This window comes from Nomascus leucogenys, chromosome 13 (genome assembly GCF_006542625.1).
Source record: "Nomascus leucogenys isolate Asia chromosome 13, Asia_NLE_v1, whole genome shotgun sequence".
NCBI classification, from domain to species: Eukaryota; Metazoa; Chordata; class Mammalia; order Primates; family Hylobatidae; genus Nomascus; species Nomascus leucogenys.
This window is the reverse complement of record NC_044393.1, coordinates 77,473,782-77,499,464: the sequence shown is the minus strand read 5'-3', so window position 1 is coordinate 77,499,464 and position 25,683 is coordinate 77,473,782. Positions and strand designations below refer to the sequence as shown.

The 25,683-nt window shown below is 56.1% G+C and overlaps 1 protein-coding gene and 1 long non-coding RNA gene across 5 annotated transcripts; one reads left to right on the top strand and one right to left on the bottom strand.

Annotated features, from left to right (window-relative positions):
• Positions 1 to 2,162: 2,162 nt before the first annotated feature.
• Positions 2,163 to 19,814, top strand: IMPDH1 (inosine monophosphate dehydrogenase 1). 4 transcript variants are annotated; one of them, XM_030826077.1, is made up of 16 exons: positions 2,163 to 2,388; positions 6,249 to 6,347; positions 8,353 to 8,401; positions 10,968 to 11,069; positions 11,193 to 11,267; positions 11,546 to 11,752; positions 11,903 to 11,990; positions 13,479 to 13,678; positions 15,063 to 15,153; positions 15,389 to 15,484; positions 16,810 to 16,953; positions 17,060 to 17,204; positions 17,498 to 17,641; positions 17,736 to 17,819; positions 18,359 to 18,375; positions 19,067 to 19,809. In XM_030826077.1, exons 1-16 carry the CDS (start codon positions 2,243 to 2,245, stop codon positions 19,165 to 19,167), a joined length of 1,788 nt encoding a protein of 595 aa, XP_030681937.1. In that variant the 5' UTR covers positions 2,163 to 2,242; the 3' UTR covers positions 19,168 to 19,809. The 4 variants fall into 4 exon arrangements, with proteins under 4 accessions (XP_030681937.1, XP_030681938.1, XP_030681939.1 ...); XM_030826078.1 differs by lacking the exon at positions 18,359 to 18,375 and having other exon boundaries at positions 19,067 to 19,814; XM_030826079.1 differs by lacking the exon at positions 6,249 to 6,347.
• LOC105740733 lies at positions 19,746 to 25,391 on the bottom strand. The gene is made up of 2 exons (XR_004033017.1): positions 25,266 to 25,391; positions 19,746 to 20,193 (listed from the first exon to the last, which is right to left on the bottom strand). It is a non-coding gene; the product is annotated as an uncharacterized LOC105740733 (long non-coding RNA).
• Positions 25,392 to 25,683: the final 292 nt, after the last annotated feature.

Genomic DNA, 25,683 nt, shown 5'->3' with positions numbered 1-25,683 from the left:
TCTCACTCTGTCACCAGGCTGGAGTGCAGTGTGCAATCTCGGCTCACTGTAACCTCCGCCCCCCGGGTTGAAGCGATTCTCCTGCCTCAGCCTCCCGAGTAGCTGGGACTACAGGTGCGCACCACCATGCCCAGCTATTTTTTGTGTTTTTAGTAGAGACAAGGTTTCACCATGTCGGCCAGGATGGTCTCAGTCTCTTGACCTCGTGATCTGTCAGCCTCAGCCTCCCAAAGTGCTGGGATTACAAGTGTGAGCCACTGCGCCCAGCCTAATTTTGTATTTTTTAGTAGAGATGGAGTTTCACCATGTTGGCCAGGCTGGTCTGAAACTCCTGACCTCAGGTGATCTGACCGCCTCAGCCTCCCGAAGTGTTGAGATTACAGGCGTAAGCCACTGCGCCCAACCTAAATTTTAAAAAAGTTAAATAAAATAATTTAAAAAATAATCCTGATTCTGGGGAGTGGGTGTGTATGTGCATAGGAAAAGGCACGATGAAGGATAAAGTCGAAGATCTTACTGTTGCATAAATTCAGCTTCCTTTGTGAAATCGTTGCTGAAAGTCTGACCCCTAATACATCTTAGCACTCCTCAATCACGCAGTGTTTACCATTTGGTCCCTCAGACTTGACAGACAAAAGTCCAGATGCGCCGGGCGTGGTGGCTTACACCTGTAATCCCAGCACTTTGGGAGGCCGAGGCGGGCGGATCACAAGGTCAGGAGATCGAGACCATCCTGGCTAACACGGTGAAACTCCATCTCTACTAAAAATACAAAAATTGGCGGGCGCCTGTAGTCCCAGCTACTCGGGAGGCTGCGCCAGGAGAATGGCGTGAACCCGGCAGGCGGAGCTTGCAGTGAGCCGAGACTGCGCCACTGCACTCCAGCCTGGGCGGCAGAGCGAGACTCCGTCTCAGAAAAAAATAAAATAAAATAAAATAAAATAAAAAGTCCAGGGCCGGGCGCGGTGGCTCACGCTTGTAATCCCAGCACTTTGGGAGGCCGAGGCGGGCGAATCACGAGGTCAGGAGATCGAGACCACGGTGAAACCCCGTCTCTACTAAAAATATAAAAAATTAGCCGGGCGTGGTGGCGGGCACCTGTAGTCCCAGCTACTCGGAGAGGCTGAGGCAGGAGAATGGCGTGAACCCGGGAGGCGGAGCTTGCAGTGAGCCGAGATTGCGCCACTGCACTCCAGCCTGGGCGACAGAGCGAGACTCCGTATCAAAAAAAAAAAAAAAAAAAAAAAAAAAAAAAAAAAAAAAGTCCAGATGCTTCTCGACTTAAAGATGGGGCTACTTCTGGATAAATCCATCTGTAAGGTTGAAAAATCATAAGTCGACTATTGTAAGTCGAGGACCATCTGTATATGGCATGAGAATTATCAGCTGTTTATTTTAATCTACTTTGTCTCCTGAAATAAATTGCCTGAGGGCAAGGACTCTAACATTTCTTTGCCATTTTTGCTAGGTGTTCAATCACTGTTCACAATGATAACAGTAGGAGAAAGTGCGCCTTCTAGTAAGTGGACAAACAAGTTTGAGTACACCGCTCTGCCCCACTCCCTTGTTACGGGGTAACATAACAAGGCAAAGTACCTCCACAGCGAGGCAAGACTAGGTCCTGTTCCTTAAGGAGCCCGCAGCCTTGTCTGTTCTGTTCCTTCCCTGGCAGATTACAGGCTGTGGAAATCCCTCTTCACGCTCTCTAACGTGGAGTCGGCTGAGCACGACTCTCTCTCCCCAGCGCGGGAGGTCTGCGGCCTGCGGGTAGGAGGCGCTCCAGGGGACCTGGCATCGTCGGTGTGCAGCAGAGTAGCGGACTCGAGGAGACGCGAGGAGAAGCCCTGTCTCTGGAGCCCCGCTCCTTTCCTCTTCTGGTTTTCCTCGGAAGGGGCCAGGAGACACTGGAAGGTCCAGACAGCAGGGAAGGGACGGAGTTCTTTCCAGTCCCACCCGTGTGGGGACACCTCTTCCCCTCATCCCCCGATGTACCCTCGCTGAATCCGGGATGGGAGAGACGAACCGAGTCTAGGCATCTGCGTAGCAGCGCCGGGGAGAGCGGGGAGCCCAGGGCGGAGCCCAGTCGACTCCCGGATTCCCCTGCCCCGCCCCCGGCACGAGGCCCCGCCCCGGCGGCCCCGCCCCTCCTCGGGATCCGACCGGGCTGCGCTCACTGCCCAGCCGGGGCCCCGGGAGCCTCCAGGAGGAGAGGCTCCCGCCCGCCCTGAGCTGCGGCCTCCGCATGGAGGGGCCACTCACTCCACCACCGCTGCAGGGAGGCGGAGCCGCAGCTGTTCCGGAGCCCGGAGCCCGGCAACACCCGGCACACGAGACGGCGGCGCAGCGGTACAGCGCCCGACTGCTGCAGGCCGGCTACGAGCCCGAGAGGTGACGCCCAGGGCAGAGCGCGCGGGGCGCATCCGGGGCGGGCGGCCGAGGAGGGCGCGGCGGCTCCGGGAACCCGGCGACGCTGCGGGGGAGGGGAGGGGCAGGCCCCACAAACCCTTCCCCTCTTAACCGCCTCAGCCTCTAACTTCCCGAAACGCCACGCTCCCGGCTTTGGCTGGGGGATGCAGACGGGCACTGTGCGAAGGATTAGGTGCTTCGTTGCACGGGGGAGCAGAGGAGAGGGAACAGGTCGTAAAAACCTTCCCTAAAATCTTAGCCCTAGATTGGACCTCGCCATACACCCGACGCACCCCGTTCAGGTGGCTCCAACTCCTGGGGTTCAAACAGTGCTTGCTGGAGTCCTGTCCGACTTGGCTTACCCCTCCTTAGCTGTTGCCTCCTAGAACTATCTTCAGTGGTCTTACTGGCAGGTGTTGGTGTCCAGATGGATCGCCTTCGCAGGGCTAGGTGAGGACACTCTCCTCTCCTCACCATGCACTGAGATCTGATGAGGCTGCCAGTGCAGCTCACCTCAAGGTCTCTCCGAAGACGCAGGCCCCCATGCTGGGGTGTGTAGGGGAATGAGGCACACTGGAGGAAGAGTAGGGTAGTGAGCTAGGCCCCAGGGGGACTGGCTGAAAAGGAGACAGCAGCTAATTTCTGGATTGTATCGCAGCTTGAAATGCAATCCCACTGTCCTTCCGGTCCAGAGGATTTGGACTTCTTTCTCTGCCCATCTGCTGGTGTTCATCAGCTTGGGGAGGTGACCTGGCAGCTGGGTTTGTGGGGGGGTGGTCTGGGGGAATTAGCCCGGCAGCTCTGCCCAGGGGTTGGCCGCTTATGTAAGAACTTTTAACGGCTTAAGGGGCTCCTCGGCAGTGGGGCTGCTGAGTTAGGCTCCCCTGTCCCGGCAGGCTGCCTCTCTAGAATTGACTCAGGCTTAGGCAACCCCCAGCCTTTCTCCTATCCTAGAAATCCAGCTCCTGGGGTTCAGGACGCGGGGTGATAGGGAGGGGCCACAGGGGCTGAAGGAGCCGGTTAGGGCTTGACAGAGGCAGTGCTTGGTTAGAGCAGGGGTTGCAAACATAATGTTTCAGAGCTCAGGCCGGAGCCATGTGAGTGCATCCTTTCTCCAGATTGCACTTCTGCATCAAGGGGCCATCCCTACCCCCACCCCCAACCCGACCCGCACCCCCAACTTGGGCTCAGGGAGCCTGTGTAAACCTGAGCCCCAGCCAGGGGGTGTAGTGAGATTCAAAACCTGCTGGTCAGACCTCCACCTGCCTTTGCCAACCTGGAGCTGTGGGAAGTGGACAGGATTCCGTGAGCAGTCCTGGGTTTGAATCCAGTGTTATTGCTCTCTGGCTTGAACTTGGACAGGCTATGCCCCCGTCCCAGCTCAGCAGTGCTAATGTTATTACCTTTTCTCCCCTTCCCCCATCTTCCCCTCAAGAGTGTTTTGAAATCTTGTTCCTTCAAACAGCCCCAGGCCTGATAGAGCCCTCGGGGCTCCCTGCCTGAACCTCAGTACCCAGCTGGGCACTGTTGCCCTGCTACCCTGAGGAAGGGACTTGGACCTGCCTTCCTATCCCCACAGCTGCTAGGTGGGGGTCTTAGGGGACAACAGCCCTTCCTCAGCTTCGGAGGCCCACTGGTTGCCTCGGTGTCTCCTCCCCACGGAGGAAGCAGCTGGGGAAGATCAGGAAGAGGGTGTATGAGAGCGGGGGTTGAGGGTGGATTAGCGGAATCTCTGGAAAAGCACAGCCTAACCCAGGGCTGAGCCCAGCAGCTTAGAGTGATGAGGAGCCCAACACAGGTCAAAGCGGGAGGTGCGTAGGGGAGCAGGAGAGGGGAGTGGGGCCATGAAGTCTGTAATCACTGGGAAGGTGACCCTTCCCTTGCCTCAGCCAGGCAGCCTCTCTAAGAAGGCTGGGGCAGATGTCACAGGTCACCTGAGATGGTCAAATCCAGCTGCTTTCCTGGGCCCCGGCTCTGGTTGAATCCTGAATAGTACTCTAGCCATTCCTGACCCATACTGTAGGGGACAGTGACCCACAGCAGGTCCTTTAGTGACCCAGTGACCCAGAGAGACCACTGGGCCGGTCTCTGCTGTGTGCTGATCTCTGCTCTGTGCCTGCAGTTGGCATGATAGCTCTGTTCTTCTGTGGCCAGAAAGGTACCACAGAGCAGCTCTGAATGGTCGGGCACTTTCTGCAGCTGGTCTCACTGCTCTGCTCCACGTGGCCAGTGAAAGGTCCTAGTGCTGGTGCTCCTCAGGACGCTCCCCTGGTCCCCCATGTGGCCCGGGCTCCCTGCGTGAGCCCATGAATGCTGAAGGTTCAGAGGTGCTTCCCAGGCATCGTTGGCAATCTGGCCCCAGCCTCCCCTCTGCACACAGATGGAACAGTCTGTGTTTTCCTGGCAGGGTCCCGGGGGCATTAATGGGGGAGGCTGGGCATCCCAGGGAACCTCGTGGCTTGGAGGCCAAGCCTCCCCTGGGCCTAGCTGCCATCACACTGCTGAGAGGTAAACAAACCCAGCCTCCCAGGGCCACAGCCAGCCACCGTGCCAGGGAAGGGACTGTGTCCCACGCCACCTTATTCTCTTCTCCCCAAGTGAGCTGTGGGAGCCACAGGAGGACACAGGGAGGAGGCTGTGAAGTCCGGGTGGGGGCATCCACTCTTGGTCTGGGAAGAGCACTGGCAGTTCTGGTCCCATAAGAGGGAAGGATCTACCTCCTACCACCCCACCTTTCCCCATGTGAATCAGTCTGTACCCAGTCACTGCCCACATGTAGAAATCTGGATCTTGCTGGGCACCCAGGGCCACCAACTTCTGCTTTGGGGATTTTTCAGAAGTTCCCTAGCCCTTGTTCTTATTTGTATGCACACTTGTCTAAGCCAGGCTTATGATCCTCCCCCATCTTCCCACCGCAGGACCCTCCCAAATGACAAACTGCTCTCTTGAGGTTAAAAGCCCTGGTACCAACACCATTTTCTCAGCCGGAGATAGGGCGGTGAGCTGAAGCACTGGGCCATGAATCAGAAGCAGTACCCCTCCCTCCCTTTCCGAACTATAGATTTTGCCTCTGTCAAGGGAATGGGTACCCAACACTTGGCAATTAATAGATTGTGGAGTTAATGTGCTCATTTATGAAAAATGCTTTGTAAACTGCAGAGGGCCCCAAGGCCACCCAAAGGTCAAGGAGTGTCATTGTGAAGAATGCCCGCTCCCTAGGATGTCAGGATGGGGCATAGCGATCCAACCTCAAAGTCCTTAGTGCTGGGGAGCTGAGAGCCCAGGACCGGTTTCTCAGGGCTCCGGGCCTTGATCAGGGTCCGCGGAAGACCCCAATTGGGGATTGGGGAACGGCAGAACCGTGTTAGAGGTGCCCTGGGGAGAAGGGCAAGGTGGGTGGCCCAGGCTGGGGGATAACTCGGGGGTAGGGGGGGGGCCTCTGCTGGGGGTCCTGGGAGGCTGGACGTGGAGCGGCGGAGGGGGCGTGTCCCGGCCTGACCCGGTCTTCTGCCCCGCGGGCCCCGCACCTCCTACCCGGTCCGGGCTGGCGGGGTCGCAGCGCCGCTGCAGGCGGCTAGGGGCGTGCGCGCGGCGCGGCTGAGCCCTTTGTGCGGCGCGGGCGGAGGCGGCGGTTTCCGCGGGAGGGGCGAGAAGGGCGGGAGGGGCGGGAGGAGAGGGCGGCGCCCTGGCCCGCCCCGCCGCTGCCGCAGCCCCCGCCCCCGGCCCGCCCGGCCCGCGGCAGCAGCGTGGCCGCGGCGCGGCGTCAGCAGTAGCAGCAGCGGCGGCGGCAGCGGCGGGCGGCCGCGCGGGTGTTTATGTCGGGTCGCGGGGTCTCGCGGCAGCATGGCGGACTACCTGATCAGCGGCGGCACCGGCTACGTGCCCGAGGACGGGCTCACCGCGCAGCAGCTCTTCGCCAGCGCCGACGGCCTCACCTACAAGTAAGCGTGGGGGCTCGTACCCCTAGGTGCGCGCATCCACGCGCCGCGACCCCCGGGCCGGCCCTGCACGTGCGCCGCTCCCCCGGCGTTCCTGAGCCGGTGCGAGTGTCTGCTGTGGGCGCTGGGGGCTGGGCACGGAAGGAAGGAGGCCCGCGCCGGAGCAGACGGACGTGGCACGGCGACACCGCGGCCCTCAGAGCCCTGACCCGTTTCTGGCCAGATCCGGGCTCGGCCTGTCCCCTTCCTCCTCTCAGGGGCATGGAGGGGCCCTCGGGCGTGTGGGAACTGGAGATGTGGGCGTTATGGGGAGACTTTTCCCAGCCGCTGGTCCAGGACGCCCCCTCCCAGCCTCACCACGAGGGCAGAGGGTCCCCGGAGCCAAGCTTAAGCAGCTGCTTCCGCGTGGTCCCAGGAGAGGCCCAGCCAGGTGGTTGGGGTAGCTTCTTTTCCAACTGTCTAGTCCAGCGCTTTTTCCAGTTGTGTCCCTCCCTGTCCACAGGTTGGGTACTGGTGCCCCTCCCAAGGCGCGAATTATTCTGTGACTGCCACCCCTAAGCCCACCCTACATGGGGTTTTGGAGGAGGACACAGACCTACCCGTCTGCCTCCTGCTTCATTTGCCTTTTCCGTGGGCCCTAGGCCAGTTGCCCTGCCTGCTGCAGGCCTGGCACTAGCTCTGCCTCCTGGCTGCAGGACTGTGCCCCTGCCAGGAAGGAGCATCAGAAGGGGCAGAGTGGGGATGCTGGCCAGTCAAGAGCATCCCTGCCTTGTCTCCTGCCAGCCCTGCCCTGGCTTGTAAGCACTCCTGCTTGGCCAGCAGTTTCCCTAAACACCAGGATACCCAGTCACTCCTGAGGAGTGTCTCCTCCTACCTGCCCATAGGCGACGGGTGTATAGAATACCTAGAAAATGCTACAAGGCCCAGACTCCAGCATTTATTCTGTGGCCTCCTTGCTATACAGAAGAAAGGCTGCCAAAGGCTGGGAGCAGCCGAAATTCTTTGTTTCTTTGGTGGTCTTTGGTGATGAGATTGAGTTTGATACAGTTGTCATTGAAGTCTTCTAGGAGAACTCCCTAGGGAAACGCCTAGGAGTTTCTCTAGGCCTTAGGGCAGATTAACGACCCACTCCCCCTCCACCCTGTGGCTTTTCCTTCCTGCGCTAGGGATGCCTGCTGCTTTGCTTAGCTCAGTTCAGAGTGTTCCTGAAGTGTGGGATATTTGCTTTTGGGTGTGTCTCTCAAGGCCTGCTGTGATTTTAGCAGGTTGGGGCCCCTGAGCTGTGACCCTGCACCTAGATGTATCCATGCAGGCCTGCACTTCCCTTCCGGGGTTTGCTGTGACTGTGGCCCACCCGGGTGTTGGCAGCTGCCATGCTTTGGCTGGGGCCCCAGTGTCCTGGTCCCACCTCTAAGGCCTCTTTCCTCCCCTTTCCCATCCCAGCCATTTCTGTTCTGCTCTGTCAGAACATGCCCTGCACTCAGCCCCCCGGGGTCCCTCCATGCTGTTCCGAGCCCTGTGTGACTCAGCAGCCCAGGCACCAGGGCGTGCAGCCTGTCCTGTGCTGGGTCATGTTCGTGCTGTGTTGAGCGCCACAAAATTGTTCTCAGGTTTGTTCCCAGTGTTTACTTATTTTCTCTCCCCATCAAGATTGGGAAGTTTTCAAAGGCAGGCACTGTGTCTGCTGTGTGTGGCGATATGGAAACTTCTGTGTCGCTGGACAAACTCTGAGACTTGAAGGCAATGGATATTTTGGGCCTATTGCCTTGATGGCGCCCCAGCAGACCTTTCGCTGTCTTTGGCTCCAGCTCTCGGGGCTGGAGTTTGCCAGACTCTAGTGGGGTACACGAGGTGGGAACTGCCCTGATGGGGAAGTAGGGATAGGGGGCTGTAGCCTCTGCTCCTCTAGGCTTTTCTGTACCCCCCTGCTGCCTCCTCTGGCATGGCAGGCTCTGTCCCTTTGGGGCACCCCTCTCCACTAGTAACACTCACTTCTCTGTCTTCACAGCGACTTCCTGATTCTCCCAGGATTCATAGACTTCATAGCTGATGAGGTGGTGAGTACCTCTTCCTTTGACAAGGGAAGGGGGCTGTGTGTGGGGTGGAAGAGGCTGACTTCTTGCTTAGGGGCAGGGCATGGAGAGACTTTTCTTGGGAATGGGTGGATAGGATATAGCCCTCCTTTTTTTTTTTGGAGACAGAGTCTTGCTCTGTCACCCAGGCTGGAGTGCAGTGGTGTGATCTCAGCTCACTGCAGCCTCCACCTCCCAGATTCAAGTGATTCTCCTGCCTCAGCCTCCTGAGTGACTGGGATTACAGGCACGTGCCAAAACCCCCCGATAATTTTTGTATTTTTAGTGGAGACGGGGTTTCGCCATGTTGGCCAAGCTGGTCTCAAACTCCTGAGCTCAAGTGATCTGCCTGCCTCAGCCTCCCAAGATGCTGTGATTACAGGGGTGATTCCACCCAGCTGGAATGGGTAGATATAGCCTTTATTGTTGCCAGAGAAACAGGCAGAGATCAAAGGGTTATACTTGATGGGGCAGAGGCAGCTATGGGAACACAGGAGTGTCCTGAGTGAGGCCTGGCCCAGGGCTGGGTGGCTCTCTGTCAGTGACAGAGCCTGTGGGCAGGTTCAGAAGAGGCCTGGGAAGGGGGTGGGCTTGGGAGTGGCTGCCTTATTGTAGAGACCATAAGGATTGGATTTTGTCTGGAATGCTGAACAAGGACGTGATAGAAGCCAGTAAAATTACGGAGATTTGAAAACGGTAGACAGACTTGTTCACTGATACACAATGTACAAGAACTGGCAAGAGGGTTTAAAAGAGTTACATTTTGGATAAATACAAGGAAACGCAGTGCCTTGCTTTCCCGGAGGGGCTCATCAATGAGCTGAATCAATGAACAATTAACATATGATAAACTCAGAGAAGCCAAGGTGGGTAGTGGTGGTGGTGTAAGTCATTTCAAGAAAAAGTGCCATGTTTCGATGATGAATAAATACACATTAAAAAAAAAAAAAACCATTTCTTTTCTGTTGCTATTATTATTGCTATTTATTCTGGTCTGATTCTCATGAAAGGCCAGAGGGCCTGAGTGTGCCTGGATCACTTACACGTGAGGGAAGTTCACATCCAGCCGGTGTGTAGCCAGAGCTGACCCAGACAGATTTTCAGGGCGAAATTCGAATGATTCTGGTTGTTTCCCTTATGACAACAACCAAGAAGCCTACTTGGTGCAGCTGTTCAGTTTAACAAAGTTTACTGGCCAGTGTGGCTTTGTGTCAGACCCTGGGCTGGCTGCTAGGAAGGGAGGGATTGAAAAGACCCCTACCAGCTGGGCATGGTTGCTCACACCTGTAATCCCAGCACTTTGGGAGGCTGAGGCAGGAGGATCACCTGGGGTCAGCAGTTTGACACCAGCCTGGCCAACATGGTGAAACCCCATCTCTACTAAAAATGCAAAAATTAGCTGGGCGTTGTGGCGGGCATCTGTAATCCCAGCTACTCAGGAGGCTGAGGCAGGAGAATCACTTGACTCTGGGAGGTGGAGGTTGTAGTGAGTCGGGATTGCACCACTGTACTCTAGCCTGGGTGACAGAATGAGACTCCATCAGAGAAAAAAAAAAAAAAAGACCCCTACCTGGCCGGCAAGGGTCTCCTTGTCCTGTGGCTTCTATCAGGAAGGCTGTGGCCTTTCTTTGGCATGATGAAAGGGGAGAGGATGGTGTTTTCTAGATCATGGGGTCAGAGGTCTGAACCAGGGTTAGTGATGGGTTTCAGGGACTTTGAATCTAAAAAAATTACACAGCAAAGTCTGCACAAATGTCTTGGGGACTGGGATCCACTACTGTTGGCCTGCCCTCAGAGGGGTATGTGCTCTGGCCTTTCCTCCATGGGCAGGTGGCTTTTAAATGGACACTTGCAATCCTGACCACTCTCCTGAGCTCCAGACCATTCGTTGCTTGCTTTCCTGGATGCCTAAAAGACTCTTTTCCGTGCCTACCCCCACTTCAGCCCTTGTCACCCAGAATCCATTCTCCACCTTGGAGCCTGAGTGACCTTTTTGAAACATAAATCAGATCATTTCTCTGTCAAGACCCTCCAGTGGCTTCTCTCCAAATCGAATCTGAGCTTCTGTCCATGGTCTTCACGGCCATACATGCTGCCCCTGCCTTCCTCCCGCCTCTCCCTTCCTTCCACTACCCTGGCCTTCTTTTTCTTTCTTAAATGTGCCTCCGAAAGAATTGGACCCTGAGGCGGGTTTGCACTCAGCCCCTTAGCTGAGAGTGACTGCCCCTCTGACTTCTACTTGATCGGCTCCCACCAGTCACCTCCCAGGAAAGAGGCTTTCCCCAGTCACCTTGTTGCCAGTGGTCGCTTGGCCTTTTTGTTTTTCTGTGCAGCCTTCATCCTGACTGACGTCATCTTGAGCATGTGTCCTGTGTCTGTCATCTTTCTTTCCAAGTAGAACATAAGCTCCATTAGATGAGCTGGGAACTCATCCACCTTGTTCACTGCCATGTCCCCAGGGCCTGTCCTGGTGCTGGTGCATGTAGGAGCTCAGTGAATGAGTGTCCAGTGGGTGATAAACTCTTCACATGGGCTGTGCCTCCATCCTCAGGACCTGACCTCAGCCCTGACCCGGAAGATCACGCTGAAGACGCCGCTGATCTCCTCCCCCATGGACACTGTGACAGAGGCTGACATGGCCATTGCCATGGCTGTGAGTTACGCACCTGCATGGGGACTCCAGGGCACACAGGAACTGACCATGGTGGGCTGTGCTGAGGGAAAGGGCTGAGGAGGGATGGGCCCCGGCTCTGACCACACTTCCCTTCTACATCAGCTGATGGGAGGTATTGGTTTCATTCACCACAACTGCACCCCAGAGTTCCAGGCCAACGAGGTGCGGAAGGTCAAGGCAAGTACCAGGCCTGTCCCCAGCAAGATGCCACCTGGCAGTCCCCACCTCAGAGGCCCTCCCAGCCTCCCCTGCCAGCCCTGCACTGTTATACTCCCTGCGTGTCCTCCCTCTCAGTGGAGCCTTGGGGCCGAGCCCTCATTTTCCCACTGGCTCCTCATCCCACTGAGGATGCTGGCTTCTCTGCGGCACAGCTGCATCCCCTGTTCCCTGTGGCCAGCTTGGACTTCATCCCTGGCTTTCTTCCAGCCTTTTCCTCCCCCTATCTCTGCCCGCAGAAGTTTGAACAGGGCTTCATCACGGACCCCGTGGTGCTGAGCCCCTCGCACACTGTGGGCGATGTGTTGGAGGCCAAGATGCGGCATGGCTTCTCTGGCATCCCCATCACTGAGACAGGCACCATGGGCAGCAAGCTGGTGGGCATCGTCACCTCCCGAGACATCGACTTTCTTGCCGAGAAGGACCACACCACCCTCCTCAGTGAGGTACCTGCAGGGCAGGGGAAGCAGGGCTGGGTGCAGAGAGGACCCTCATGCTGGGGCCTCAGACTGGTGCCTGTGACCAGGGACCAGAGGGAGGCCTGGCTCCTTCTCTCTCACCTGCCAACCTGCAGGCAAATGTTCCTGGCCCCACAGGTGATGACGCCAAGGATTGAGCTGGTGGTGGCTCCAGCAGGTGTGACGTTGAAAGAGGCAAATGAGATCCTGCAGCGTAGCAAGAAAGGTACCAGGGAGCTAGTTGAAAACTCAACCGCCAGCCTGACTCCCTGTCCACAGTCCCGTTGTTCCTTCACAGCCTCACAGGTTATCCCAGCAACCAGACTGGGCCCTGGGGAAGGTTCAAATAACCTCAGGCAGGCCAGAGCACAACTCCTGCCATCTTCTCTTAGCTTAGGGAAGCTTGTCCCTAATGCAGCATCTTCACAGTATGTTTCCCAAAACTAGTCCTATGAGATGCTCATCAGAAAAAACTTCTGAGCAATAACTCCTTTCTCTATCCCCTATCTTGCATAAAGAATTGCAATTCACTTATTAAATGCTCTCAGAAGTCCTTCAGTTAAATTTATTTGACACTAAGCTGTTTCTATAATATTTACCAGCTAGAAACAACTTTAGCTTTTTTTTTTTGAGACAGAGTCTTACTTTGTCACCCAGGCTGGAGTGCAGTGGTGCAATCTCAGCTCACTGCAACCCTCGCCTCTTGGGTTCAAGCAATTCTCATGGCCTCAGCCTTCTGAGTAGCTAGGATTACAGGCATGTGCTACTATACCAGCTAATTTTTTTTTTTTTTTTTTTTTTGTATTTTTAGTAGAGATGGGGTTTCACAATGTTGGCCAGGCTGGTCTTGAACTCCTGGCCTCAAGCGATCTGCCCTCAGCCTCCCAAAGTGCTGGGATTACAGGCGTGAGCCACCGTGCCTGGCCACAACTTTGGCTTCTATTTATTTATTTATTTTTGAGCTGGAGTCTTGCTCTCTCATCCAGGCTGGAGTGCAGTGGTGTGATCTTGGCTCACTCCAATCTCTGCCTCCCGGGTTCAAGCAATTCTCCTGCCTCGGCCTCCCGAGTGGTTGGGACAACAGGCAGACACCAACACACCCAGGTAATTTTTTTGTATTTTTAGTAGAGATGGGATTTCACCATATTGGCCGGGCTGTTCTTGAACTCCTGGCCTCAAGTGATCCACCTGCCTCGGCCTCCCAAAGTGAGGAAGCTGTGAGCCACCACACCCAGCTGACTTTCGCTTGTTAGAAAAAAAAAGGAAAAATTAAATATTCACCAGGTCCCTGTTGGCTATACTGGGAAATGCTTCCCTGGTCCATACTGGAGGGTTGTTTGGTGTTTATATTGGACAGGGCACATGCTTCTCCCTGCAGGACAGCATCACTCCTGGCTAGGAGATTTCGGCCACTGTGGCCCAGCAGGGGAAAGGCTGCCAGTGCTCAGGGGCTGCCCATCCCAGGCCACAGGAATGCGCATCCACAGACCCCCAGGAACCTGCTGGGCTGAGAGGTTTCTTTGCTCCCTGTTCCTTGGGAAGAGGGCTAGGTCCCTAGGAACACTTCCTGGCGGGGGGTGCTGTCACCTAGTGGCTGGCTGGGGTACTTCAGTGGAATCTCTGGAGTGGTCCACTTTCATCTTCACCCTTCTAAACATCTCCCAAACTTCTCCCCACCAAGCCTGCTTCATTTCACCCCTGCATTCCTTGTCAGGGAAGCTTCCTATCGTCAATGATCGCGATGAGCTGGTGGCCATCATCGCCCGCACCGACCTGAAGAAGAACCGAGACTACCCTCTGGCCTCCAAGGATTCCCAGAAGCAGCTGCTCTGCGGGGCAGCTGTGGGCACCCGTGAGGATGACAAATACCGTCTGGACCTGCTCACCCAGGCGGGCGTCGACGTCATAGTCTTGGTAAGGCCCCCGCCTGAGTGGTGGGGGAGGTGGATGAGTGGTTCAGCAGAGTGGAGGTTTATGAGGACCCAGGTTCACCTCTGATTAAGCCTGTGCCCGTCCCTTGCTACTCTTCCTCTCTGCTTCTGAGTGCTCCCTCGTGTCAGAATTAGGAGGGTGGCAGCAGGATTGCCTGAGCTCAGAGATTCAAGGTCGCAGTGAGCTAGGATCGTGCCACTGCACTCCAGCCCTGGGGACAGAACGAGACCCTGTCTCAAAAAACAAACAATGGTTTGTGTCATCTGAGATACAAAGAAAACAAGTTAAAATTCTCCAATGGCACAGCCATAAGAAAGAATGAAATCCTGTCCTTTGCAGCAACATGGACAGAGCTAGAAGCCATTATCCTTAGTGAACTAACTCCAAAGCAGAAAACCAAATACTGCATGCCCTCACTTATAAGTAGGAGCTAAACAGAGGGTACACGTGTTCATAAAGATGGAAATAATAGACGCTGGGGACTCCAAAATGGGAGAGGGTGGGAGGGGAATGAAGGATGAAAAATTGCCTATCAGACACAGTTTTCGATATGTGGGTATTAGGTACACTTGAAGCCCAATTCTCACCAGTATGCAGTATGCCCATTTAAGCAACAAGCACATTGTACCCACTGAATCCTTAAAAAAAAAGACAAATTGCTGCAAGCAACAATTGCAAATCAAGAATCCCCCCTCACCCCCCAATAAAGGGAGGTAGAATAAGGATAAAGGCTTATTGATCCCTTGTGAGTGATCTGGACCATACATGTAGATTTATCTGTATTCTATGACTAGGAGGAAGAGAAATTAGGAGGGTCACTGGCACCCTCTCAACAGCTCACAACAGACTGCAAACAAAGGCCTCTGAGGGCCTTCTTGGCTCATAAGTTGACCCTAATAACTTAGCTCATGTTCACTGAGAACCGCCTGTTTGCCAGGCACTGCGTCAAGACCTTTATGTGTATCAGCCCATTGAGGAACAATCGCCATTCCATTTTCAGATGAAGAAACAGGCTTAAAGAAGTTAAGTCATTTCATTTGGTTAGTGAGTTGGTGGGAACAGGATACGGCTCCAGGCAGTGTCTCCTTGCTTTAAGGATCAGTCTGTACAACGGATAGTAAAGGCCTTATCTACTCTTAAGACTGCATTAGTGCTGGTTAACCTTTCAGGGAAGCAGTCCCCTTTGAGCATTGACTGAAAGTTGTCAAGTGAATTTCCAGGAAAAAAAAAAAACAAAAAACCAGAAGGAAAGAGCATTCTCATAACAGTTTTCACAGGATTTGAGGGGTTCATCCACTCAGGCTCTCCCTCCTGCCTTGAGAGTCCTCAGCTGTCTAAGTCCAAGCTCTTCCGTCCTTTCTCACAGGACTCATCCCAAGGGAATTCTGTGTATCAGATCGCCATGGTGCATTACATCAAACAGAAGTACCCCCACCTCCAGGTGATTGGGGGGAACGGTGAGTGTGGGGTCGCCTCTCACTCGCTTGCTCCTGCCCCTCCACTGAGTAACCCTTTTCTGTCCTTCAGCATCCCTAGGTGATGGTATGGCTCCTGGCATGGGTGGCAGGGAGCATGATGGGCTTTGGTCACTGTAGGGGGTTAGGGGGTGCTAGACTGGGGTCCCAAGAGGCCGTTGGGCAGGCAGGGGCATCTCATCCTCACATTGTTTCTGTGCCCCATCCCCACCCCCAGTGGTGACAGCAGCCCAGGCCAAGAACCTGATTGATGCTGGTGTGGACGGGCTGCGCGTGGGCATGGGCTGCGGCTCCATCTGTATCACCCAGGAAGGTGGGTGTCAGGAGGTGAGCGAGTGCCCGCTGGCCCAGGGGCCTCGTCTTTGTTCCCCAGATGCATATCAAGTACTCTCTCTGCCAGGCCCTGTTCTGCCATGGTGGGCTCCGGGGTGACCCAGGCACAGGCCCCACCCTGTCAGGCCCACTGACTTAGGGGAAGGCAGGTGTAAGTAGGGTGCGAGAGCTCTAGCCTGCTTCTCAGAGTGTGGTCAAGGGGGCTCTGCCTGGGGCTTGGGGCCTGGGGCTGGTGTGACTGTCCAAGGGGCTTGTTGGAACCTCAGGGTTTGGATTTGATTTGTGACAAGGTAGATATTGAAGACACAGAGACGACATGTCCCTGAATATATGAGGATATGTTATACACCTGCTTCACCGTGTGGTTGGGCATGGGGAGTGCCACCCAATTACAAAGCCCTTTTGCAGGGTGGGTTCCTGAACATGAAGTGGGAAGGGGGGAGCCTGACATGTGTTCCCCATGTGGTTATTGAGGAGGTGCTCCCTGGAGGCTGGTATCTGACTTGTGGGGTGGCTGCCTGGAAGACTTGGGTCCTCACTTGGCCTGAGGAGGTCTACCTGGCCCCTCCTGTTAGGACAATTTCTCCAAAACACTGAGTGATGCATTTGGCCTTTCCTGCCCCAAACAGCTCTCCCTTTTGGTCCTCAGAGCCTCTGCTATTTAGGTTTGTGCCCTTCGCCTTAGCTGGCCACCATGTTGAAATGAGGGCCCTCTCTCACCCACTTAACAAATATTCATTAGGCACCTACTTGTCTCAGGCACTGTTCAAAGCTTTGAGGTAGAGTAGGGACAAAACGAATGAGAGGTGCCATCTCTGGTTTATCCAGCTTTGCATCCGTCCCTAGACAGGTGTGGTTCCTTATAGTCTCCACCTAAAACCTGACACTGAAGGACCTTGGACACTTAGACTTGAAGAAATGCAAACCAGTATCCCGAAGGGGACCATAGTACCTAACCCTGGTAACAGTTTTTGCAAACAAAAGCCTTGAAGGGGAACTTGTGCCTTGAGAGCAGGTGAGGCTGGGGCCACCTGTCTGGGGGCATTGGGCTCTGAAGGCCACTTCTGGTTCCCCCATCAGAATCCCACGTCATGTTCTTAGGGGTGGGGTGGCCCAGATCCCTGGAGTGACACTCATCCTGGTGGTACTTGCCAGCACTTATGTTATGCCTCAGACACACCATCCAGCCCTGTCCCTTTTCCTGAGTAGAGGTAGTGCACAGGAGGAAGAGCTGGGCTGGCCCCGCGCCAGGCCCCTGAGTTGCTGTTGACTCTTCTCTGCCTTGTGCACCCCACCCTCCCCCAGTGATGGCCTGTGGTCGGCCCCAGGGCACTGCTGTGTACAAGGTGGCTGAGTATGCCCGGCGCTTTGGTGTGCCCATCATAGCCGATGGCGGCATCCAGACCGTGGGGCACGTGGTCAAGGCCCTGGCCCTTGGAGCCTCCACAGGTGAGGGGAGAACGTGCTGGGGACTGGGCAGGCGAGGGCTGGAAGCCGGGATGTGCGGGGGGGGGGCACTAGTGGGCTGGAGGCACTAATCTCTTACCCACTGTAGTGATGATGGGCTCCCTGCTGGCCGCCACTACGGAGGCCCCTGGCGAGTACTTCTTCTCAGACGGGGTGCGGCTCAAGAAGTACCGGGGCATGGGCTCACTGGATGCCATGGAGAAGAGCAGCAGCAGCCAGAAACGATACTTCAGGTTCCCTGACCCTGGGCCCCACCTGGGCAGATCAGCCCACAACCCTTCGGGGCCCGCCCATGCCACTGACTTCCCCAGATGGCAGCCAGTCCCCATATGGTGGTTCTGGAAACTGAGGCACAGGGCATAAGTAGCAGACACAGGATCTGCCCCTGGGCCACCTGACTCAGAGCCCAGCGAGGGGCGGCCTAGGGGACCTTCCTGGGCGGTATCCCATTTTTGCCCTTAAGAGAGGTGGGGTGGGGTCCTCTGAGCTTCAAGCTGCTGGGCTCAGTCTTCCACCCTCCACGCAGTGAGGGGGATAAAGTGAAGATCGCGCAGGGGGTCTCGGGCTCCATCCAGGACAAAGGATCCATTCAGAAGTTCGTGCCCTACCTCATAGCGGGCATCCAACACGGCTGCCAGGATATCGGGGCCCGTAGCCTGTCTGTCCTTCGGTGAGTGCTGAGACTGGGGGCGGCTCCTGCTTCCTTTCTCTCGCTCTTCTCCACCCTTGTTGGCCCTGACCTGTTCCACCTACCTTCCTCCTAGGTCCATGATGTACTCAGGAGAGCTCAAGTTTGAGAAGCGGACCATGTCGGCCCAGATCGAGGGTGGCGTCCATGGCCTGCACTCGTAAGTGTGGTGGCCTCCTCGCTGTCACTTGCAGGCAGTGGGTTGGGCAGGTGGGGCCAGGGTTCTGAGGCCAAGCTGAGGTTCCAGGGACCCCATGGACCACCTGCAGCAGGGACAGATGCTGCTGCAGGATGGCCCCTCACCCTCTCTTCCAGGGCCTAGCCCCCCATTCCTTGTCCTTTAGTCCCCATGCAAGCAGGCCCTCCCCTCCCCTCGGGCCTCTCCCGAGCAGGGCACAGGAGGTGTGGCCACTCACTGCACCTGGACTCCCAGCCCTTGCTTGCTCAGGAAGCTTGGTGGCTGGTGGCAGGGGCTGTGGTGGCACCAGGCAGCCAGGCAGAAGATGCGGGTGTGACCCCTCTGGCGGGGACAAGGGCAGAGAGACGAATGCCAGGGCCAGCGCTGGGGCAACCGTGGGCGGGGGCAGTGCTCGTTGGCAGCAGTAGTTGCAGGCATGTGCCCCACCCTGGTCAGGAGCCCTGTCCCCAGGCATCAGCGGGCGTCTAACCTGTGTCTCTTTCCGCTCCACCCTTCCGTAGCTATACCTTTCTGCCGTGTAAGTAACCGCGCTGCCCGGGCCAAGCGTAGAGTAGAGCAGGGGCAGTCTGGGTGGGACCTGGGCTGGAGGTGGGGGTGGGTATTGGGTGGGGGTGGGAGGGTGCTGGGGTGTAACCATGAGACGTGGACCCTGGGTTTGGGCCCCCCGGCCCCCTAACTCCAACACCATGATGGAGGAAACCAGCAGTGTCCCCTCATCCAGCTGAAACACATATCCCTTTCTGGCTGCAGAGATGCCCGTGACCTCAGGCCTGAGGCTGCCCCATCTTAGACTGGACCCAGTGACCACAAGCAGCCTAGGCCACTGTGTCTGCAGGGCTGGGGCTGGGTGCAGACACGGGCAGCAGAGGTTCGGCTCCAGGTTGGAGTTTGCTCCATGAGGATGGGCCATGCCTGCCTGAGCTGTCCCTCCACCTGGGGCACTGAGGACAGTCCACTCAGATGTGGCGATGGCCCAAAGGAGCATGGCCATCTCTGGACCCAGCATGGTTCTTCAGGGAACGCTGGCCTGGGGGAGGACAGAGGCCTAGGGCCTGCTCCAGGCCCTCCTCCTGCCCCCTGCGGCTGAGATCTCAGGGCTCCTCAGCTCTCCATTCTCTCCTGCATCTGGGGGCCCTGGGGAAAGGGTTTTGGGAGGGAGCAGGGTCCACACACCCACTCTTGTTCCCCCTCTTGCCTTGTCCCCACAGTTACGAGAAGCGGCTGTACTGAGGACAGCGGTGGAGGCCGAGGTGGTGGAGGGGATGCACCCCAGTGTCCACTTTTGGGCACAGCCTCCCTCCATAACTGAGTGGTCCACAGATTTGCACTACGGGTTCCCCAGCTCCTTTCCAGGGAGAGAGGAGGGGAGGTCCTGAGGGGACTGCTGCCCCTCACTCGGCATCCCCTGCAGAGCCAGGACTGCTCCCTGGGCCAGGCAGCCCTGGGAGCCCCCCAGAGCCCAGCCAGCCAGGCTCTCAGGCCCTGCGCCTGCCTCAGGTCTTTCTTGCTGCAGCCTGCTCCAGCCTGGCCCCCACCCCAGGGGCAGGCGGCCCCTCCTGGCTTCTCCTGTAGGGCACCTCCCTGCCCCTAGCCCCCCAGGAAATGGTGCTCTCCTGGCCCTGCCTCTGGCCCTTCCCGGGCCGCTGCCCCTCAGCCATGTGGCACTTCTGAGCTCCTGACCTAGGCAAAGGGGAGGTCTCTGCCCCCTTCCCCGGCCCTGGGCTACCCTTGGGTCCTGCTCCTCAGGCCACTCCCCAGTCCCTGGCCCTGGGGAGGAGGCTCCCCTGGTCATGGCCGCCTGCCTGTCATTCCTGACTCACCACCATCCCCAGATGAACCATTCCTCCCCTCTCCTCAGCTGCAGTTGAAGGCTTTAACTTTGCACACTTGGGATCACAGTTGCGTCATTGTGTATTAAATACTCGGAATAAATCAAGCAGGTCTCAACGCCTCCACCATCCTGTCTGTATGCCCTGTCCATTGGGTGGCTGGAGCCCTATCAGAGTTGGGCTGGGGGGTATGGCACCAGGCCCTGCCTCCCCAGGAAGGTTTGAGGGTGTTGCGGTACTGGGGGTGGGGTGGGGGGTGTGCTGGTGCAGGTGGGCCCCATGTCAGGAGGTCTCCCATGCTTCACCTGCTGCAAGCTGCTCAGCCACTCCTGCAGCCAGGCAGCATTGTTGAGGGGTCATCACGGCTGTAGAATTCCAGCATCAGGGCATCACACCCAGCTGCCGGAAAATGCCCTCCACAGCCTCATCATGCCACATGGTGCAGCCAGGGCACAGGTGGAAGTACAGCATGGCCAGGGCCTGTGGTCTCATCTGCCGAAACACACCTGTAGGTACAAAGCAGAGTGGGTCAGCTCCCACTGTTCGTATGTGGCTCAGGACCTGCCTCCCAGCCTCAACCCCGGCCGGTGGAGACAGTACTGTCACGTGGGCTGCTGAATACCCCTAGAGTTGAGGGGTTTTGGAACATTCACATTGTCTTCCTATGCCTCTGTTGTTGGGCAGTGGCACAAAGCTGTCCATCGAAGGTACAGATACCACTTAACTGGGCAGAGGCAGGGAAGATGGCCGGGGGATGCTCGGGTGGCGAGAATGAGCAGACCAAGGAGAAGATCTGGATACACTCCTATGGCTAAGGGAGGGGCCCCTCAGCTCCCTGCTGCCATGCCATGCTAATACCTGCCCTCTCCCAGGCCCCTTCTGCCAAAGAGCTACTTGCTCAGGGGCCAGCCTTTCACAGCATCATTTTTTAGCTTTGTGCTTCTAGGGACAAAAAGGAAAGAACTGGACAGCAGGACTATCAGGTGGGCTCAGAGCTGGTTCAACATCTGCTCCAGGAGTTCTTGCAAAGTGAATGGGTCATTGACAGTACTGGGAGGCCTTGTGCCCTGGAGTCTGGCCTTGATGAGCACCTGAGTCAGAGGTGACCCAGCGGGGAGGGAGGACAATGCCCAGGTCCCAGGGGATGGTTGAAGATGAGAGGGGATGGACCAAAACAGGGCCATGTTTCATGGTTTGTCTTGTGCATTGGTTTACAAAAATCATGCAGGAAGCAGCTCGACCAGCCGTTGAGATGGGAAAGATCTAAGTGTTTTCAGGTAAATTCCAAGTCACTCTGAATCAAGAGCGTGAGTGGTTCAAAGGGAGAAGTTCCATTTTGAACTAAGCCTAGTTGGTTAATAGAGCTGACCAATAGGATGAATTACCTTGTAAGTCAGTGATCTCCCCCTTAAGGTATGGTAGCATTAGTATGGCCCTTCTAGAGGAGGTTTTAGCATAGTGGCCCTGCAAGTTTGGTGCATGTCAGAATCACCCGGAGAGCTAATAACAAGTCCTAGGCTTGCCGTAGTAGGATGGGATCTGAGCCTCTGGGTTGTTCCTCAGCCCCTCAATTCTGATACGTTCTAAAGTTAATGAACTACTATTTTAGAGGAATTCCATGCATCTAGTTATATGGTCTGAGACTTGCCACAGCACACGTCCTAAGAAAAGCAGATGACACAGCACCCACCCCCAGGCTTCATTGCAAGGATTATGTGAGAACGAATGAGGAAGGTTACAGGTGCTCAGTAAATGAGTCTATTTTTTTTTTTTTTTTAGATAGAATCTCCCTCTGTCACCCAGGATGGAGTGCAGTGGCACAATCTAGGTTCATTGCAACCTTCACCTCCCGGGTTCAAGCGATTCTCCTGCCTCAGCCTCCCGAGTAGCTGAGACTACAGGTGCCCACCACCACGCCCAGCTAATTTTTGTATTTTTAGTGGAGATAGGGTTTCACCATGTTGGCCAGGCGGGTCTTGAATTCCTGACCTCAGGTGATCCGCCCACCTTGGCCTCCCAAAGTTCTGGGATTACAGGTGTGAGTAAATGAGTCTTATTGTGTCCTATGGGCCCTCCCCTTGCCTGGGTGATAAACGCATGTAAGTCTGGACCCAGGCAACACACTGTGGGTTGCAAATTCAGCCACAGTGCAAGAAGCTCAAGTGGGACAAAGGGAGAGACACTCTGGGTAGGAAGGCCACAGCAGGTGAATATTCAGAGGCAGCCCAGAGCCACATTTGGGAGAAATGCAGATCAGAGATGCCTTGGTCAGCAGTACTACCTGCCCCCCTGAGGTTCAACCAGGTCTGTGCAGCACAGGTGCCCCCTCACCCCTCCCTGGCACACACCCAGCACCATGTGGTCCAGGCTGCTCACCACCAGCTTGTCGAAGATGTGGCTCCACAGGCGCTGAACCATGCTGCTGTGGTGCCCCAGGTTCCAGCTTGTGGGCAGTGGCATCTGCGCAAAGGTGTAGCCACCCAGGGAGAGGGTGCGCTGCCAGCGTGCAGCAGCCAGTGCCCCAGGGTCCCTGCAGCAACATCAGCATTCAGGCAGCCTGCACCAGGCCACCGCAAAAGAAATAGCTCAGTGCACTCTCCCAGCCAGCGCGTCAAAGCTGCAGGCCAGGTGGAGCTGCAGGGACTTAGCCTAGGCAGCTGGCCTTGCCCCCAGCCAGGGAAGGAACAGGGTAGCAGGTAGAGCCAGGGGACTGGGAGGCCCGGGCTTCAGTGCAGGTGTGTGGAGCAGGAGATTCAAGTTACCCCCACAGGGGGTAGCACTGGGGACATCTCTGGTGCCCCCTGGGGGACCAAGAGGAGGAAGAGTGGGTGGCCCTCACCTCTGGCCTCACCGTCTCCCAGGCTCCAAGGACTGAGAACGGCCCTCAGATGGCATGATCCAATCATTCAGGGGGGACTGGACTAGCCCTCGGAGGCTCCTTTCAGCTTATGTGGCTCCAGTGCCAGTCAGGAAGTGGGCAGTCACCACAGAGGGGAGGCAGGGGCAGTGTCCCAGCTGTGAGCCACTCAGCTCCCCTCAGTCTCTCCCTCCACCCCTCTCCTCACATCTGGAGTCAGGGCTGGAGAGGACGGACCCAGCCACTGGGGCATGGCAGGTTGAGGGAGGTATCTCCTCCCTCTCCCCTTCCTTGGAGCTTTTTATTCTTTCAGGATCCCTTCTGGCTTGTAAGGGTCACATTCCAACCTCAGCCTCTCTGACCCCACTATAGTCTGACACTCAGACTCAGCTAATCAGGAGGTTGGGGGGCCAACCCTGCCCACCTCACCTTATTCCTGAAGCCCTCCTGCCTCCTGCTGAGGAGAGTTTGGAGGCAGGGAACCTGGGCAGAGGGCAGCGGCCAGGTCGGAGCCTCCAGCCACATGCAGCCTCTTCTAGGCCAGAGCACCCAGCCCCACCTCTCACACCTATTGTCCTCAGGGCAGGGCTTCTCACCTGCAGGGTGCAGGCATCATCATCGCCAGCCTCCTCCTTGCTTACCCTTCTGGCTCAGCTCAGGAGGGAAAACAGGTGCGGTCAGGGACCCAGGAGACCTGGTCCCCAGCCTCCTGCTCCACCTGCTCTTAAGCCCATTGACAACATCAGCTTCTGGGCTGAGGGCCGGGGTGTCAGCTTCCAAGTCAACTTTGCCCCCCATCCCCACCCCAGCCCAGCTAGAATTGGAGAGGGGACATCTAGATAGCAAGATGTGGTATTAGCCTGGAGCAGGTAAAGAGCAGCCTTTCGCTCATTCTGTGCCTCAGTTTCTCTACTTGTGATCCTAAAAGGGAAAGAGGCACACCCCCACCCCCAGGCATCTCAACCTCAGATATTTCACTTCCCCCTTCACCTTTCAGGGCAGGCTGATCTCGGGGTGGCCAAGCCCAGGGTCTGCCTTGGGCGGGTATTGAACTCAGGAATCCTGGTCTTATAGCAGGCACCTTTCTGCTTCTCCCTCTTCTGTGAGTGGGCAGGACGATCTGAGGCTCCAAGGGGTTCACCTGGCAACTGTCAGGTGGGTAGGAAGGTTCTCCCAGAGAAGAAAAGGGGACTCGGGTCCAGGAGCAGTGGGAGTTGAGCGGTTCCCCTGGAGGGGATGTTGCACCAGGACCTTGCGGTGAGCGACATGTCACTCTCCTACCTCAACTTTAACCTCTTCATTTCCATGGCTCCCTCCCTGTGGAAAGGCAGACAGTGGGAAACAAAGTTTCCAAGCGGATTGCAAGCCTCAGGAAAGCAATTAGGGGAGAGACTTTCTTGGACCTCAGGCTACCAGGAGTCCTGCTTCCCTGTCCTCTTTCTTTCTGTGTAGAGAAAGACACCGCTCCCACCCTCCACAGTACTTCAACTCCTTCCCATGCCTCTAATCTCTGGGAAAGTCTGGCGGCAAAAGGAGCAAAGAGCTTTCGTGTGGAGATGTCGTGGGGGAGAATGGGCAGGGGAAGAGTAGTGTTCCCTGCTCTAGGCTCTGGGACTCCGGGTCTGGGAGCTTCAGAAGCAGTGTGGTACTGTGTCCGGCAGATGGCGCCAAGACCCATCGACCGGTGGGACCCCAGGGAACCCGGAGTGGGGCAGTTTCCTAGGCAACAAGCAGCCCTTCCTTTCAAAGCCCGGCCCTTGGCAACCATTCCCTGGTTGCCTGCATCCGTAGTAAAATTTGGCTTCTGAAGGACAGGCGGGGCTTGGGGGTAAACTAATCTCATCTCCCAGAAAGGAAAGAGGCTGACTAGGTGGGGAGAGGAGCCTAAAAGACCTGTTTTCTGCCACCATTCATTACTATGCTGTACAAGGTGCATCTTATCTTCAGCAACCCTATAGCAGTAATGCCTGTTCCTTTATGATGAATGGGACAACGAGACTCGGAGAGAGAAAGTGACTTGCCCGAGTTGCCAGCGGGTAGGGCCTGGGCCTGCCTGGATGTCCTTAGGTCCATTCCATTCTTTCTCCCAGCAGCTGTGAAGTGTCCCAGCCCTGTGAGGGCGCTGGTGGAGAGGCTTGCGAGGAAGCCAGGAGCTGCAGGAGTGGCTGGAGAGAGGCGAGAATGAATCCAGCCCCTTCCAGCTGAGCTCTTTCCTTGCTTGGCCTGGTGTGGGGAGACCCCTCTGCTCAGGGTCTCCCCTGACCTCGTGGTGGGGACTTCTCCTGGCAAAGGACCACAGAGGGACAGGGAATAGCAGTTCAGACTGTGGAGGTCATATGGTCCCTCTGCAGTTTCAGGACAGGGGAGCTTGCCAAGGAGGACACAAAGCTGGAATCCAGGACTACCTGGGGAGAGGAGATGCAGGAAGGGATTCCATTCCAGGAACTGTGCAGAGGAGAAAACCGACTTCAAGTAGGTCAAGGGACAGATTTGGAGGATTCAAATCCAGTTCAATTACCTACTCTCTGCTCCCTTGAGCTCTCCTCTCCCTACTCCACATCTCACACTGACCATAACCAATGCTGAATTTCAGACTTCCTGTAGTAGTCTGGATTCTCCAGAGAAACAGAACCAATCATACAATATTTTCCTAAAAAGAAAAATGCGTGTGTTTGTAGAGACAGAGAGAGAGAGACAGACTATTATAAAGAATTGGCTCACATCATTGGGGAGGCTGAAAAGTCCCAAGACCTGCAGTTGCCAAGCTGGAGACCCAGGAGAGCCAATGGTGTAGTTCCAGTTCGAGTCCAAAGGCCTGAGAACCAGGAGAGCTGATGGTGTAAGTCCAGAGTCCAAACGCAGGAGAAGACTGATGTCCCGGCTCGAAGACAGGCAGAGAGAGCAGATTTTCTCTTACTCAGCCTTTTTTGTTCTATTCAAGCCTTCAATGGATTGGATGAGGGCCACCCACATTGGGGAGGGGTGTCTGCTTTATTCAATCAGCTGATTCAAATGTAAATCTCATCCAGAAACACCCTCCCAGACACACTCAGAAATATATTTAAACAAATACCTGGGCACTCTGTGGTCCAGTCAAGTTGACACATATAATTAACATTACATTCCCTGCCACCCTCAC

Bases quoted from the DNA above. Each gene is read 5' to 3' on its own strand.
- IMPDH1 (XM_030826077.1), top strand. From the start codon at position 2,243: ATGGAGGGGCCACTCACTCCACCACCGCTGCAGGGAGGCGGAGCCGCA. The intron at 6,348-8,352 runs GTAAGCGTGGGG...CTGTCTTCACAG, and splicing joins GCCGACGGCCTCACCTACAA to CGACTTCCTGATTCTCCCAG. The intron at 8,402-10,967 runs GTGAGTACCTCT...CTCCATCCTCAG, and splicing joins ACTTCATAGCTGATGAGGTG to GACCTGACCTCAGCCCTGAC.